We start from the raw sequence: 17,285 nt of genomic DNA, 5'->3' as shown, positions 1-17,285 counted from the left end.
GTCAGAGAAGGCCTCCTGAAGTGACATTGAGCCGAGAGTGGAGAGGGGAGGAGAGCTCGGCCATGGTGGGAACAGCGAATGCAGAGGCCTGAAGAGTTGACAGCGATGAGCGTGGTGATTTTGAGTAGAAAGAATGTCATGGGTCTGGAATGCAGTAAGGAGAGGTGAGCCAAGATGAGATTATAGCAGAAATAAAGTGGTATACTCTGCTTTTTTTTTCATTCCATATTATAATTTAAGAATGTTCTTGGTTGTGAAAAAATATGTAAACATTTTAATGACTGTATTAAAACATTTTTAATGGCTGTACTAAAAAAACTCACCATATAAAAAAAGAAGAAAGTTACTTTCTACTTTAAAAAAAATCATCACATGAGGTACACTCCGGATACAGAGACACCCCCTGCTCAGTCTTCAGCAGAAGTCGGTGGGCAAAAGGGCAAATGGGGGGTCAGGCACCGCCTGCAGGTGTCCTCACTGCTGCTTCTAGGCCCCTGTGGTCAAGGTTCAAAGTGGCAAAAGCCCCACTACCAAACCCTGGAGACTGTTGATATGTCCTGTTCCCAACAGAGAGTGTCTGAGCTCCAGAAACTTCTCTCTCTCTCGCCTTCTTGCCCCCTCCTTTGTACTGTCCATTCTGCTGTGACTCATGGCTTGAGAAGAAATAATGTAAATTCTCAGGTGTCCCCTGCTAAAGACCACGTCCTTGTCTCCCATTTACAAGGAACAGGCAGTGCTGACTAGGCCCTCCAGAAGCTTGCTCTCCTTTCTCCTCTCTTACCCTAGCTTTTGGCTTCTGGCTTCTCTGGAAAGCCACAGGACTCCTCCAGCTTCTCTCTGCCATCATTTTAGTCTTCAGGGTGTGAGCTGCAGGGTCTGCGGAATTCCTGTCCATACTCGTGTATCCACTTGTTGGCCACTGAGGGAGAATGGGAAGACAGCAGGCTCAGCAGAGCAGATAGTAGCGATGCTCACTCACAGGGTTGTTAATTCCACACCCTTGGCAGTTCACTTGCCTCGCCCTGGTCCCAGCCCTGCTGTGGACTAAGAGGTGTTGCTTCCAGCAGCCGTAAAGAGCAGAGACCCCTGGAAAAAGTCCCTAGCAGGTCCTGTCTACTACAGACTAATTTTCAAACCCATGGGTACTATGGCTGCTTACCCTTCATATAGCTCCTAAAAGCCCCCCTTCCCCCAGGGTACCGCTGTAGGGTAATGAGAGAAAAGGGGTGGATTCTCCTAGCAGAGTTCATCTCAGCACGGAAGTCCCTCTTCTTCTTTTGCTGTCTTCAGAGCTAAGTGCTCTTGGGCATGTATATGATATAAACATGTCCCCTTCTCATTTATCTCTTCCTTGTTTGACCATCTCCTCATGGTGATTGGCGGTTCTCTCCTTAGGCAGGGGACTTGACCTCAGCACCATACTCTTCCTCAGCTGTGCTCAGGAATCAAGACCTATCTGGTGAGGCCAGTAAACTTTTACTGACACCTGCTCTGTGACAGGAGTCTGCCCTTTACAGGACCCATCTATTAATGGCAAGTAAGCCAGAATCCAGTCACCTCAATGTAATGTGGCACTGTTATGAAGCTTTTGGAATGAAAAGGCTATGCTATTTTCTATCCACCCCCTATATCACTACCCTAAACCCCTCACCCCATTCCTATGTCCAGAAAGGCAGGCCTTACCCCACTTATCTCCTACCAGGACAGGACAGCCAGCATGAAGTGTGTCACCATCCCCTTCACCACTTCTGTGCAAGTTCCACCAAAACAGTGCTGCATTCTGAAAACAAGATTCCCAGGAAGGATCAGACCAGAATCTCAGTCCTTTGGAAGCATTTACTGAGGACAAATACATGCATTATCATTAAACAAGAAAACCATCCATGCAGATCAGGGGAAATAAGAAAATGGTATAAGTTGCCATTTACTCATCCTTCACTCATACATCACTTATCGAAGGCCTGCTCAACAGGCCCTGAGAATGCAGAGACAAATCATGTCCCATTGTGCTGTTAGGGAGCTCGTAGTCTTGTGGGAGAGATGGACATAAAAACACACCAGGATGAGACAGTGTGACAAGTGCTGGGGGAAAGGTGAGCACAGGGTGTCAATTGGATCACTGAGGAGAGATACTCAGCAAAAAGCGCAAGGTGGAACAAACTATTCCTCACAACTAAGAACTTAATTCAGACGCTTACCCTTCCTTAGGCACTTCCTAATAACACCCCCCAGGAAGCAGGCATCATCATAATCCCCACCTTAACATCAAGGAAGTTGAGGCTTAGGGGCTTTAAGTCATACAACCAAGAAGGAGTAAGTTCGGGACTCAAACCCAGACGTTTTGACTCCAAATCTTGTATGTTCTTTCCCCCTCCATACTCAGTTTCTTCCCCCATACGCTTACGTTAACCTTGGCCAACCCCCTGAGTTCTGATAGATATCCAGCATTTACTTATTGAATGCTTAGGATCTGCTGGGCACTGTGCTGAGTGCTCCATGGCATGACCTTAATTACCTGTCTTCGTTTCATTCCTGAATTAAGTAAGAGCTGCCATCCCTGATTGATCTGACATTTAGGGGAAATATTCATTCATTAAACAAACCTCTTAAAACATTAGCCCTCCTCAGTGCCTCATCTGACTTTATAGCATGGGTTACTGCCTGTTAACTTCTCTGTGAGCTCCTGGGGACAAGGACTATGAGTTTTCCTTGGTGCCCTCAGTGCCTCCAACCCTCAATGTTGAACGAATGGCTAAAGGGACCGTCGAGGATCCAGAGGGGAGTAAAACTGGGTTCTCACCTTTGAGGAGTTCTGTTGTAATGTATAGGCGGACAGGGAACCATCTACTTGTAGTAAGTATAAATAAAATGAAAAATAGAGGCACGAATAACATGCCGTAATCAAGAAAACTGAGGGATTATCTTTGATTCCAGGGATCAGCCCAGCCTTTTTATCCCCCCTCCCAGGAATAAGCTTGCAAGCACAGGCAGCATGAAAGCTAGGGTGTTAGTTCTGCACTCTTAAAACCATGTGTCGGGATCAGACCCCCACTTACCTTGACCACAGGAACGCTGAAGTTGCCATAGATGAAGGCTGTGGCTCCTCCAGCTTCCACCGAGCTCAGCTACAAGACCAGAGAAAAAGCCAGGGTTGAAATAGCCCGACTGACCTACTCTGCCCTCCCTGACATCTGATGTCATTTTTGCATAGATTTCCTCCTGTGTGCCCCCATTTCATCTCTGAGAGAAATACTTCTGGAAAGACTAACACCCAGTTTAGGAATTAAGAGAGGCTACTCAGTGGCATTGGTGTTTGCCTGCAGGGTCACTGGAGGACAACCTTTAGAAATTAACCCTTTCTTTACCCTTCCAGCTAACATCTTAGTGAGGACTGCGATAAGTAGATTCAAACTTTGAGACCCTCAGGAAGAAATATAGTTTATATCACAATCTAAGACACACACACACACACACACACTTGCTCCTGAAGTAAAAGTTTCATAAAACATTCTTGCTACATGAGATACCCTCTGTTATTTCCACTTTTTTAAATTCTATTCTAGTTCAGATTTCTTAAATGCTGACCAGATCTACTAAATTGATTTCACAGCCCACTAATGGATCATGACCAGTGACTTACAGAGCACTGTTAAGACTACAATGATTAGTGTTGAAAGTTGGGCATCACAGGAACTACTGATTTCACCTTTGGTGTGTTTCCCAGATCCCCCAGCCCCTCTCTAGGTAATCTCAGCTAAGGCGTTTCACCACTGGAATATCCTAGAATTATGGATGTGTTTTCTTAATATAAAGAGTTTTTTTCTGATTATCAAAGAAATATATAATAACCTAAATATTTTGAAAAATTCAGGAACATATTTTAAAATAATACTATTTATCATCTTACCATCCAGAGAACAAAAGCACTGTTACATTTTAATTGTAATAGTTGACATTTACTGAGCACTGGCCATGAGCACTGACCATATGTTAGGCATTATACCAAATCTATACAAATATATTATCTTGCTTATTCCTCACAACAAATACATCATCCTCACTTATTCCAATGAGTCAGGATTGTTGTTATTCACTTTCTACAGATGAGGAAACTGAGTCTCAGATTAAGTGCTTTACAAAAGGTCACGTAACTCCTCGGCGACTGAGCCGGGACTGCAGCAGAGCCAGACTAGCTGACTACAGAGTTCCTGCTTATGACCATTATGCTACATTCTTGAATTAGGTTATTTCCAAATGTTTACTATTACAAATAACACTGCAAACATCTTAACAAATAAAATTGTTTTTTCATTTTAGATTTCATAGGAAAGAGTCTGAGCATTAGTAGTACTGGGTCAAAAGTATACAAATGTTCAATACTTTTGCTACATACTGCTAAATTATTTTCTAACCAGCAGCATGACCCACCCTGGCTGACTGTCTACCAGAACATTCAGGGTTCCCACCTTATTCACCTGTGTTAGAGAGCAAGGGCTATGGGAGTTAGGATGCTGGCACTCATAAGAGGAACCTGAGCTGACTTGGTGATTCAGAACCTGGAATGGGCAGTGGTGATTTTTAGCATATCTTGTCCTCCCCTGGTAGCCCTTTGGGGAGGGCAATGAGAGCAACAATTTGCTCCTTGTATTCAAGTAACTAACAAACTGGACGATTCTATTCAAACCCCTACTGTCAGCCGCTGTGGGTGTAAGCAAGATACAGTGGGGGGAACCTGTGCTTTCACAGTGGAGTGGGAAGGGACGACTTACCCAGCAAGTTGAAAAGAGAATCTGATCTGTGTGCTACAAAGCTCACAGTTTGTGATATTGGTAGAGGGGAGGGAAATCTTCCCTTTGTAAACTTTTCATGGTTTTGTACTGGAACTGATCTTATATCCCATCTGAGCAGAAAATCACTAACCTGATTTCAACTCAATCCTCTACTTCTTAAAGATTATCTTCTCCCTACAATATTACTTTTATGTTCTCCATATACCGTCTCTCTTGTCTTTAGACATATTTATGATGGTCTTAGCCCGAACCTGAAGATGGAGGAATTGGGCATCACCTAGCACTTCCTGAGTCCCATGACGCTGGTGCAAGTATGGGGGCCTATACTTGCTTTCTGGGATACAGCACAGACACATGTTGTCTGAAACTTTACAGAGAGTATCCCCTTACATTATTTCATCAGATCCTCATGACAATCCTGTGAGGAGGCACAGGGCAAGAAAATGAGCTACACACACACACACACACACACACACTTGCATTTGCCATTTAAAATCGCTGGGCTCTTGCATCCATGCTACACTTACCAAAGTAACTGGGCCTCTGGAATCAGGGAATCAGCTGCAGGAGACATTAGGAGGATAAAGAACAGAGAGATACTGGCCCAAAGCTATCCTAGTCTTTGGTTGATAATGTTCTTCACTGCCTCTGACCTCCCATACCAGCTTGAGTCATCAACCAGAAACGTACCAGCTGCTGATCCAAGCTGCGTCCCCAGCCCAAAGAGCTGACATCCGCTTCCCTCTGTGCCTGATCAGAATAGTCAGAGTGACCACTGGAGGCCAGACACCACTGGCAGTGGCAGCTTTCCAGTTCTTCAGAAAAGTCAAAATCGAGCCACAGGAAGAAACATGTAGGGATTGCCAACATTAAGACTATAGAGCACCAGCCTCTGACTGTCCTTTCTTGGCTGCACTGTGGAGGCGAGTTACAGCACTAAGAAAAAAGAGAATGCTAGGGTGGGGTGTCTCCTATTCTAATGGGCCTGAAACCAGGACTTCCTCTTAGGGTGTTATGTAGAGCACTTATATTTAGCATGTTTATCCCTTCATTTAACAATAATACACCTCTTATAATTTAAGTGACAGATGATTGAAATTACGACTTGTCCATAGACTTGTCTGTAAACCCACATGATATGAAGGCGAGGATAGGTGAGATGATGAAAACTGGCTCCAAATCCTGAAGGCTTAGGTCAGAAATTAGGAGAGGAGGCCAATTTACTTTTTAAGGGGGCGTAATGTAGATTTTACCAAAGAATTTGGAGGGGAGATAAGGAAGAAAAATTTCACTACAATTAAGAGAGCCACACACTGAATTTCTCTCTCAGCACCTCTGTTCTTCCCTCTCGTGATCCCTGCTGGTTCATTTCTCACCTCTCTTTCCCCTCACAGCACCACAGCCTCAGCTATGGGTCTGTGCTTTTTAATACCAACTAGTCTATGGGGCCTCAAAGAGAGACTCTCACATCCCCATCCTGTGTTGTTCAGGTCCCAGGATCTCTTGGCCAACCCTACTTCCCATCCTAATCACTGCTGATGACAAGGTCACATTTAGGTCTACACAATGTAAGTAAGCTCCTTGAGGGCAGGAGCTGACATGTATTTCTTTGTACCTCCTATAGTGCCCAAGACAAATGCTGTATGAAATTCAAACACATCCCAGAGATTTTGGTGCTATGGACTTCATATAAAATCAAAATCTGCTATTGCTTTAAAAAACCATAAAATAAAAGAGAGATAGTCATGAAGTAAGTAGCCTGGTCCCTCCAGAGCAAGACTCACATAGATCATAAATGTTGCAACTCGGTTCCCAGACTTCATTCTGTACAGTGGGCTGGTTGGTGACTGAGACAAAAATAGAACATATCATTATTTTATGCAGATGGCACCAGAGTGACAACCAGGATTCCACCACAATACAGGGAGGAGAGAAATGGGGTGTCACAGATGGGATACAGACTTGAGCTATACCTAGTCAAGTATGTGCCCATCTTTGCTGGCAGGTACTCAATACACTGTTTGGTTTTTTTTTTTAACCAGTTTATTAGATACTCATATAAGTGAATTATATACTAATCAAACAAAATTGCTTGTCAGTAGCGAAAGTCCTATGTGAGGGGTTAATTGCACCTTTACATTCTTATTGGTATAACTTAGTATATAAAATAATCACAGATAATTATTCTGTAAAAATACCAAGTCTTAAAACTGGAGTTCCTGATTATTTGCCAAAAAGACAAACTCTTTTCATAGTACAGTTAACTGAGATATAATTCACATGCCATAAAATTCAATCATTGTAAGAGCACTTTTCAATGAGTTTTAGTAAATTTTAATAGTTGTGCAAGTATTCCTATCATCCAATTTTAGAAAGCTTGCATCAGCTGAAAAAGTTCCCTTAGGTCAGTTTGCCCATTCCCACCCCCAACTCTGGGCAACCACTGATCTGCTTTCTGTCTCTATAGTTTTGTCTTTTCTAGAAATTTTATATAAATACAATCATAAATATGTAGTCTTTTGTTGTTGGCTTCTTTCACTGAGCATAGTGTTTTTAAGGTTCATCTATGTTGTTGTTTGTATTAGTAATTCATTTCTTTTTTTTTTTTTTTGTAATTGAAATATAGTCAGTTTACAATCTTGCATCAATTTCTGGTCACAATGTCCCAGTCATGTATATACATACATATATTTGTTTTCATATTCTTTTTCATTAAAGGTTATTACAAGATATTGAATATAGCTCCCTGTGTCATTTCTTCTTAATGCTTAGTAGTGTTCCATTGTGTGGACATAGAAAAATGTGTTTATTTATTCACCTGTTGATGAACTTTTGGGTTGTTTCCAATTCTTGGTTATTACAAATAAAGCTGCTATAAACATCTTGTACAAATCTTTGTATGGACATATATTTCCTTTTCTTTGGGGTAAAATACCTAGGAGTAAAATGGCTGGATCATATATAGGTATATGTTTAACTTCTTAAAAAACTGCCAAACTGTTTTCCAAAGTGTCTGTACCACCTGACATTCGCATCAGTGGATTCTGAGAGCTCCAGTTCCTCCACATCCTCAACACTTGATATGATCTGTCTCTTTTATTTTAGCCATTCCAATAGGAGTGTGATACTATTTCACTGTGGTTTTAATTTTCATTTCCCTAATGATGTTGATCATCTTTTTCATGTGCCTATTAGCCATTCATTTATCTTCTTTGGTAAAGTGCCCATTCAAATAATCTATTTGATTATTAACCTATTAAAAATAATAATTCAAATAAGCCCATTTTAAAATACTGAGTTATCTAATTATTGAATGATAAGTTTCTTATATATTTTGGATGTAGTCCTTTATCAGATACATGATTTCTCCTAGTTGGTGACATGTCTTTTCATTTTCTAATAGTGTTTTTGAAAAGCAAATTATTTTAATTTTGATGAGGTCCAATTTACCACTTTTATTTTTCTTTTATGATTCATATACTATCTAAGAAATAGGTATACTATCTAAGAAATCCTTGCCTGACCCTTGGTCACAAAGATTTTTTTCTATGTTTTCTTTTAGAAGTTTTATAACTTTGCATCCTACATTTAGGTCTATGATCCATTTTGAGTTAGTTTTTGTATATGGTGAGAAAGGTCTAGAGTTGTTACAGTTATTATTATTTTGCAGATAGACATCCAACTTTTCCAACCATTTGTTTAAAAGACTATCTTTTTGGATACAAATTTTATTTACAAGCCAGAAATAGACTCACGGACATAGGAAATAAACTATGGTTATCAGAGGGTGGGGGAGGATAGATTAGGAGTTTGGGATTAACAGATGCACACTATTATATATAAAATAGATAAACAACAAGGACCTACTATACAGCTCAGGGTACTATATTCAATTTCTTGTAATGAGCTGTAATGGAAAAGAATCTGAAAAAATACATATGTATGTATGTATATGTATAACTGAACTATTTTGCTGTACACCGGAAACTCACATTGGAAACTGACTACACTTCAAAAAAGAATTTTTAAAAAAGGCTATCTTTTCCTCATTGAATTTCCTTGGCACCTTTGTCAAAAATCAATTGACCATGAATGTGTGGGTTTATTTCTGGACTCTATTCTGTTGCACTGACCTATGTGTCTCTCCTTACACCAATACCACACTGTGTTATTCCTGCAGCTCTATTATTAAATTTTGAAATCAGGTAGTGTATATTGTCCAAATCTGTCCTTCTTTTTCAAAATTGTAATGGCTGTTCTAGGTCCTTTTCTTTCCATATACATTTTGTGAACAGCTTGTTGATTTCTATAAAAATAAACCTGTAATTTTGATAAAGTTTGGGTTGAATCTATAGATCAATTTTGGGGAGAGCTTTTTAATCCTCAGAAATTATTTGCTGAGTACCTGTTAGCAAAGATGGGCAGTTGAGATCATGAGGAATGAAGAGTAACTGGAGGAAGGACAATTTTCACTAGGAAGTTCCTGAGTGAAGTAAGACAGAAGACTTCATGCAAGAGCACATTCTTCTCCCCACGAGCAAATTTTAGAGAGAGGGATGGTGACATATGAGAAATGAGTCAGCAGCAGTCAGCCTGAAACCAAGGTTTTCAGATCTACCTAGAACAAAAACCTTTATTCTAAGATGAGAATGAACTTTGGGGGCTCTATAGGAGCTCTGCCTCAGAGAAATAAATAATACCCTGGTTCCCTACCCCAGGAGATTGGTCACTGACCCCATAGTTACCGTAGCATGGTCGAAGTGAGGCTCATAGTGCCCTCCGATTCCATAGTTTACCACCTGGAGGTACTCTGCGTAGGGAGGCTGGACGTCAAGGCCTGTGAGGGCAGCAATGCGATGGTCAAGGGTCACCAGCATTGGGTCAACAGTGTCCTTCAGCCAGGCACTAAAACACACCACACATTGGAGCATCAGTGATTTGATTCCAGAAACAACTAAACATCTGTGACTGACTGAATGAATGCCAACTGCAGAAGGAAGGGAGTCGGGGAGAGAGGTCAGGAGGACAGACATGAATACCTAATACCTGCTCACTCTCATGTTAAGTTAGCCCAGTCCATTTGGTGCTCTGTCTCAACATTCACAAGTTCATTCATTCAACAAACATTCTCTGAGGCCTACTGAACTCCAGACCCTGTGCTAGGTGCTGTGAAGAATGAAGGGTCACATCACCAGGCACTGGGAAACAAAGAGAAGTAAGACACAAAAATCTGTCTTTAAAAACGCTGTTTTAGAGACATCTCAACAGAGGAAGCTGGGTGTAACTGGAAAAGATACAGAGTAGTAAGACTAGTCCCGGATCCTCTAGGGGACCCTATATCAGGCACTTAACCTTTAGCATCTCTAAGGTTCAGTATATTCATCTATAAAATGGGGATGATAATAATATCTACTACACAGATTTATGAAGATCGTGACAGTCAATGCTTACGAAGATGCTTTGGAAGCTGTATGTTAGTGATTGCTGTAAAAGACAGAAAAATCTCTGCTCTTCTGCTCTACTCCAAGACAAACCAGGATAGGTCAAAGGCCAAGAAGCAAAGTTCAGTCTCCTTTCCTGAACGTCTTGTTGAGGTTCTGACAAAGTGGAGGATTTGGGATCAGAATGTAGGTCCTTGGGAAGTAAGGAAGTGCTCCCCAACCACAGCCAGTGAGCCTCTGGGGGAGAAGATGAGGGCTCTGAGGGGCAGTGCTTTGGCATGTCTGGGAAGACCACTTCTTTGGTCTAAAAGTGATGGATCAATTTGTTCATTCTTTGGTATAGAGTGCGTACACAGTGCTATGCTATGGGCTCCTAGGTTTACAAAGATACCCAAGACGAAGCTATTGTGCTCAAAGAGCTCATGAGAAAAGACACACAAATATGCACAAATATAACTGAGTACAGATTAAGGTCGAATGAAATATGAGGACCAGTCTTTAAAGCAAAGTGCTGGGGAGCACGAAGGAAGGAGACATTAATTCTGACTGGGCCACTGAGGTAAGATGGACATACAGGCCAAGTTTTGAAGGGTGCATAACACTTCAGTAGATGGGAAAGGCATAGGGGTATTCCAGGCTGAAGAAAGAGCATAAGCGCAGACATGGAGGGGTGACAATATGTAGTGTGTACCAATACAAAAGCATCTGGTCTATGAGAGAAGCAACGGGAAATACGGCTAGAAAGGTGGGCTCAGGGCATGTCGTAGACAGCTGAGGACACTGTGGTCAGGAAGCTGGTCTTTGTGGATAACAAACAGTCAGTGAAGGTTTGTGGACAGGAAAATGACTTGGTGATTAGGAGTTTACTGTGACCTTTGAGGGACTAGTTCCAGTGAAGCTGTGAGGACAGAACCAAAATTCAAAGGGGTGCAATGGGATGGGAGGGGAATCAGAGGAGGCAGTGAAGGTGTCAGTTTCTTTACCTGGAAAGGAAAGAGAACGCCACCTATTCCTGCATAAGCAATGAATCTAAATAAAAGGTTAATTTTTCTCTGTGACACTACAATGTCTGAAAGGTTAGAAGAGCAATGAAGCTGAGGTTATACAGACCTTTCAAAACTTAGAAAATAAATCCTAATGTAAAAGGTCCCAAAATGTATCAGACTAAACGAGTTAAGCCAAATGATTCTGAATCAAAGCTTTCGTCACTCACCTCACTTCCCAGACAACAAAACCATCCACCCAGCCTGAGGTCTGGCCTCTCCCCAAGGATGTCGTCACTATCTCCCACAGCTCCAGTGGGGACCCTCCTCTTACTGTTTCATCCATCCTGTCATTATAGCACTAACCAAGGGCTACAGTAGGGGTGAGCAGGGGTGGAGGGGCGGGAATATGACTGGGCTCTCACAGCTGACTCTGCCCCTCTAAAGGAGGCGTCAGGTCCAGAGATTCTGGCCATCTGTCTTGCCTGAACAGTGGCAAGCCGTGCTCTGAATGAGTCAGGAGGTGGGGCTGGAATCTTGTAAAGTTGAAATCCAAATGGAGACAGGACTTTTTCCTCTGGAAAAGCAATCCTGGTTGGGAGATGAACTACACACTTATTTTTCAGTCTGGGGCATAGGAGCTTCTTCAAGTCTTTCCTTAGTGGCCTCAGACCATGTAACAACCTGTGAAAGGCCCTTGGGTGAAGGAAGTGGAAACTGCTCCCTCCCAACAGGAATGTACAGATAGAAAAGTGAACAACTGGCTCTCCAGTGGCATCTTTGACGGCACCTGAGTGACTGCTGCGGACCTTCAGTCACCGGTGCCACAGGCCCATGGGCGGCCAGCAGGTATGACCCGAGTCCCTGCCAAAAAAGGACCCCCCTCGTACCTTTTGCTGATGCGGTACTCCACCGGTAACTGCTTTTCACCTGATGCCACCACGGATCTCTGTAGCTGGTATGAAGGATGTAAGACAAAGTGCATGTGGTTAATATGAGGCAGAGGGAAGGGCTCTCATTTCCACAAACAAGCCCCTGTCTTAGCCTAAACTTCAGGCACTCATTCTTCCCTAATTAAAGGATATTTTGCACATGCTACTAATTTAGTGGTAGCTATCAACCTTGAAAATTTAAAAAGTGACCAAAAGCTCAGAGTTGAAAATAATCTTTAGCTTCATATCTGGTAGATAGTAAGCACTCAAAAAACTCTGTGGAACTGAAAGAAAAGTGATTTTGAATCATTTTTGCATCTGCAAGATTGTGAGCTCTGTAAGAACAAGGGCTGTTTCTCATTTATCTTTATATCCCGGTGTCTGGAGTAGGGCCTGACTGATGATAAGCACTTAGTGTTTGTCACATTAAATGAACACCACTGATGACAGGACACTCTCTACCCTCAGAGGCAGCCTGCTCCTTCTGAGCAGTTCCAATAAAAGCTCTTCCTTACAAAGAATCAAAATCTGTTTTGCTTGCAGCCACCTTGGTTATGGGGGAAAAAACAAACAGGCTGGAAGTCACTAATTTAACTGAATGTCTCTATTTTGTTCTAAATGTCTCTATTTTGTTCTGAATGTCTGGATATAAATTTTAAATTATTTTTTAAATAAAATGGCTTCTAATTGCAAAAGCACTGTACCAGGGACAGAAAGAGAAATATGATTTATTTATATAAGTCATAATCTGCATCTGTCATCAAAATGTCAGCTCCATGAGGGCGAGGACTTGGTCCTTTTTCAGTGCTGCGTCCCAGGGTGCAGGGAGTAGGTGCTCGGATTGGTGAAATGAACAGGAGTGAATGAACCAGAGTCCTGTGCCTCAAGACACAGCCCTGGCACTTCCTACATAGAGCAGAGCACAGTTAACGAAGGGCATGTGACAGAAACCCCTTCCCTTCTCAGAAGTTTCTACGGTATTATTGTTCCTGCTGCTGAACCAGGTAAACAACCTCGGGGAAGGCTCTTCCCCTCCTTGGGCCTGTTTCCCCAGCTATAAAATGCAGCATGTGAACAACACGTCCTTGGCGCTCCTCGCGGCCTCTCCCTCCGTAACACTAGGATGCAGGAAGTCGGCAGGTGACTGATGTTGCCTCTACCCAGTCCTTTGCCAGTTGATCCAGTGTCCTCTCCCAGGCCACTCACAGAGGAGAGAGGGGGGATTCATAGAGAGATAGTCCCTTCTGTTCTTTTACAACGTCAGTGGTTTCAAAACAAATCCTAGGGAATCTCTGCTCCACTCCTCTCCCCTTTAAGGAGACAAGTACTTAATTCCTTTAACAAGTATGTACTGCGCACCTAAAAGTCACTCATCTGGGGGGACAAGTACCTGTTGGTTGTTCTCTGTGCTCAGCACCGTGCTAGGCATTGGAAATACAACACATGAAACCAGACATAAGTCATCCAATGGGGCCTTAATGGGCAGGTACAGGGTGCTATGAAAATACAGAGAAGAAGCATCGAACCCATTCTTATGAAGGACAGAAAGGCTTCCCAAGATGCCCAAAAGGCAACTGGACTCATACGGGTGAAAAGAGGCCGAGGGAAGAGGATTTCAGGCAGAGAGAAGAGTGTGCAGGGAGGCTGGTGAGCACTACCCATTCACGGAGATGCAGATTGTTCAGTGCATCTGGGATGTCAGTGTAGGGGGGGACATGCTGCATAGCGGGTGGCAGCAGCCAGGCCAAGGGGCTTTGTAATCACTTGAGAGCAAAAGTGACCCATTAAAGAGTTTATGCAAGGGTTTGATTCGGTCAGATATGACCCTTTGCAGATTACTCTGGCTGCAATGGCCAGGCATTTCCAGGACAACATGGGATCCCTGCTAGTTTACTGTCTAGTTAGGGGGAAAGGATGCTAAGCTATGAAACTATTAGTGATACCAGACAACATGTAAATGGCAGAATAAATGAAAGTACCAGACAACTCAAGACAAAAGCTTGGAGTTCAGAGGAGGTAGAGGTTATTATATGTGGCTCCAAAAAAGGTCTCTGAAAAAATGTTTCTACTGAAAGAACCTACGAAGTGGGCCAGAGTGGTCAGGGCTGGGGGGCCAAGGGAGGTGTGGGGTTTCAGCTGAGTCTTCAGGGACGGGTAGGATGTGGATGGGGGAGGAGTGATGAGAGAGTCTTCTTTGAGAAATGGATAGTGAAAAGGAGTGGAGAAATTCAACACAGGCCCCTGAGGTGGCTCAGTTCCCATGGGGCAGCGGCCACCACACACACCCAGGGCTTACTCCTGGGTGAGTCATAGACCAGACTCCAGTGAGCCGCTTCTGAGCGAGGGGAGTGTGGCAAGGTCTGTGCATGCCAAACAGATGACCGGCGCGGGGGATTAAATGAACATCTCTGGGTGGGCCGCCTGTCCCATTACACAGCAACAGAGTTGTTCTGAGGAAAAAGTAGCTGCCGGCCAAACACTGCCGCCGCCTCAGTGAGAAGCCAAAGCTATTGAGAATACTTGGTTCCAATTCACCAGTGGAGCATAATCACGTCAAAAACCTTCCATACAAAGATTTCAGATTTCTCTGAAGGACTTTTAGAGGAAATGATTATTGCTACCCTTCTCCCTCCAATCCACATCTGCTGTCAGAGTCTTCCTCAAAATCTGCAGACCTGAAAAGGACATTCTGTTTCAAGCCATCCCACTGCTCTCCCCTGCCTTTGGAATAAAATCCAAACTCCCCGGCACAGTACTTCCGGCACTTCTAATTGTGTCTCCCCTCGCAGCCTCATCTCCCATTCCTTGGACACCCCATCCCTTGCACACTTCAGCCACCAAGCTTCCCCCCAGCTCTCTGAACACACCGCACATCAGGCTGGTGCACAGACTGTCTTCCTGGAATACCATTTGCCACTTTTCACTATGATGAATCTCACGTCCACAGGGACGCCTTCTCTTTCTTCCTCTCCCCCAACCCAGCCCCCATCCGCTCTTCACTCAACTCCCTGTCCCTCTTCTATGTTGCTTTTTTACACTGCTGTAGCACAGCTCCCTCGCACACCTCTCTTACCGCACATATTACAGTGTGTTATAAATGCCTGTTTCTCCCTGTTATGCAGTAAGCTCGTAAAAGGGAGGGAGCAATACTTTATCTCTTCGTGTATCCAGCGCCCAGTATAGCATCTGGCACACAGCAGACTCTGTTCTGCTGTTAGCAACGGACCAACTGCAGGGGGAAGGCACACCATGAGGAGCCAGATGTCTGCTTTGACACAGAAGTTCTGAGACGGTCCTAATGTGCCACCTGTAAAAAGGTAACATGCAGCAGTGGTGATGTTGACTGTGTGATTCTTCTAAATATTTGCCACACTTCCTGGAGGAGGACTCAGCTTCCCCTCCTTGTCGACATCAAGTGTGGCGCAGTGACTTGCAGAGCCTTTCCTGTCGGAGAATTAGACATACTCTCCCTGCTGACTTCAGTGTTGGCTGCACGCTCTGCCTTAACCAGTGAATGTGGCTGGAAGTAACATCTGGCCCTTCCGAGCAGGAGCTTTAAGAGCCAGCTAATAGTCTGCCATCTCTGCCTTTTCCCTCTACCATGAGGTGGGCAATGTTCCAAACAGAGGCTGCTCTGTTGGGCTGGGTCCCAGAGTGAAGCCGGTGTGGGGTGAAGCTGTCACCAGCCCCAGTGAGACATGCAACGTGAGTATAAAGCCGACCTCTACTGCTGTTGTCCATCCTGAGACTTGAGGGCTGCTTGTTACCAACTTAACCTAAGTCAGCTGATCAATGAAAGCAGAATAGCAGAGCAGCCATCGACGGACCTCTAAGTTCTAGTTGTGGCTCTAGCAAAATATGTGCTCTTAATCAAGTCCCTTCCCTTCTCTGGACCTCACATTCCTTTAATAAAATAATAAAGTTAAACTAGATAATCTTTCCACTCTGTAATTCTGTACTAGGATATCACCCCTTGCCCTTGGCATTTCACCCCCCTTTTTTCTTCTACCACTTATATGGAATGATTGATACTGGAGGGTTCCTTTTAATTTGGGGGGGTTTAAATTTAAATGCAATGATATGCACAGATTTTAAGAGTACCATTTTCAGAGTTTTGACCAATGCATACAGCCATGCATGCCACATCCCTAACAAACCACTGAGAGCACATTTGTAACCTTTCCCAGCCCATCCTCCCTCTCCAGACACAACCATTACTGTGATTTTTTTTTCACCACTGATTAGTTTTATGGAATGGTTGGTATTTTGAACTTTTGAACTGACAAAGTATCCAGTTGTTCAGGCTGCCTGTTCTCACACTTCTGAACACCAGGCATGTGAAGACACAAAGGGAAGTCCTTGGCAGGCCCTGCGGACACTCACCCACGGTTCTGCAAGCCCTCTAATCTTCTGTGCCTCAGCATCACTGACAAAATCATGGTAGAGGACAACGTAGGGCTCCAGGTGAATGACCTCCTTCCGGATGGGCTGGAGCAGCAGGTAGGGACTGGAACTGGTCTCATAGGAGCAGTAGAGGCTAGGGATCTGGTAGTGAGTGGGCTAGAAGGAAAGACTAGAATCAGCTTAAGAGAAGACGGGTCTAGGAGAAGAAACCAACTTAGGAGAACTGCAGCATAAAAAACCTGGAATGCAGGAGATTCAGAACTTAATCACTGATGCTGTCAAAGTGAGGTTTTTTGTTTGTTTTTTTATTTAATGCATCAGCCTTCCCCCTCACTTTGGCCCAATTCTACCTTTCCTCCCTCTATCCGAGCCTGTCCCCTCTTTTTCTTTCCCTGAGAAATCCTACCTGCGAACCCAGGGTCTGACATAACCCCTCGTAGGTGTCTCTAGTCTGCAGGTGGGGCACGTTGGGCCTCTGGATGACAGCCTCAGCTACTGCTGGGTTGGGGCCCTCTGCCAAGAGCTTTTCATATTTCAAGACATTCCTGGCCATCCTCTTATTATCTGGGCCTGGAAGAAATCAGAGCAGGGAATAATACAGATTAACAAACAGTGGTCCCCGGGAGAGCTGCCAAGGTTTCCACAGCTTCACTGTCCCACACGACCAGTAACTGGACACCAGAGTGACTCCATGTGTCCATGCCCAGGAGGCTATAAGGCCCTCACTCCTAGAAG

At 43.7% G+C, this 17,285-nt stretch overlaps 1 protein-coding gene across 4 annotated transcripts in view; it reads right to left on the bottom strand.

Annotated features, from left to right (window-relative positions):
• Window positions 1-289: 289 nt before the first annotated feature.
• P4HA3 (prolyl 4-hydroxylase subunit alpha 3) overlaps window positions 290-17,285 on the bottom strand; it is a 35,152-nt gene continuing 18,156 nt past the window's right edge. For 3 of the 4 annotated variants that reach the window (XM_072969213.1, XM_072969215.1, XM_072969214.1), the window contains exons 6-13: window positions 16,957-17,120; window positions 16,530-16,706; window positions 12,105-12,169; window positions 9,536-9,695; window positions 6,575-6,637; window positions 3,057-3,125; window positions 1,700-1,780; window positions 290-919 (exon numbers count right to left, since the gene is read on the bottom strand). In XM_072969213.1, the coding sequence (XP_072825314.1) occupies window positions 692-919; window positions 1,700-1,780; window positions 3,057-3,125; window positions 6,575-6,637; window positions 9,536-9,695; window positions 12,105-12,169; window positions 16,530-16,706; window positions 16,957-17,120 (1,007 nt within the window). In that variant the 3' untranslated portion in view covers window positions 290-691. Of the gene's footprint in view, window positions 920-1,683; window positions 1,781-3,056; window positions 3,126-6,574; window positions 6,638-9,535; window positions 9,696-12,104; window positions 12,170-16,529; window positions 16,707-16,956; window positions 17,121-17,285 lie in introns of all 4 variants that reach the window. The other variant, XM_006203337.4, reaches the window with a different exon arrangement.

Source organism: Vicugna pacos, chromosome 10 (assembly GCF_048564905.1).
Source record: "Vicugna pacos chromosome 10, VicPac4, whole genome shotgun sequence".
NCBI lineage: Eukaryota > Metazoa > Chordata > Mammalia > Artiodactyla > Camelidae > Vicugna > Vicugna pacos.
Note: the sequence above shows the minus strand (reverse complement) of the source record. Positions and strands in the feature narration are given on the sequence as shown.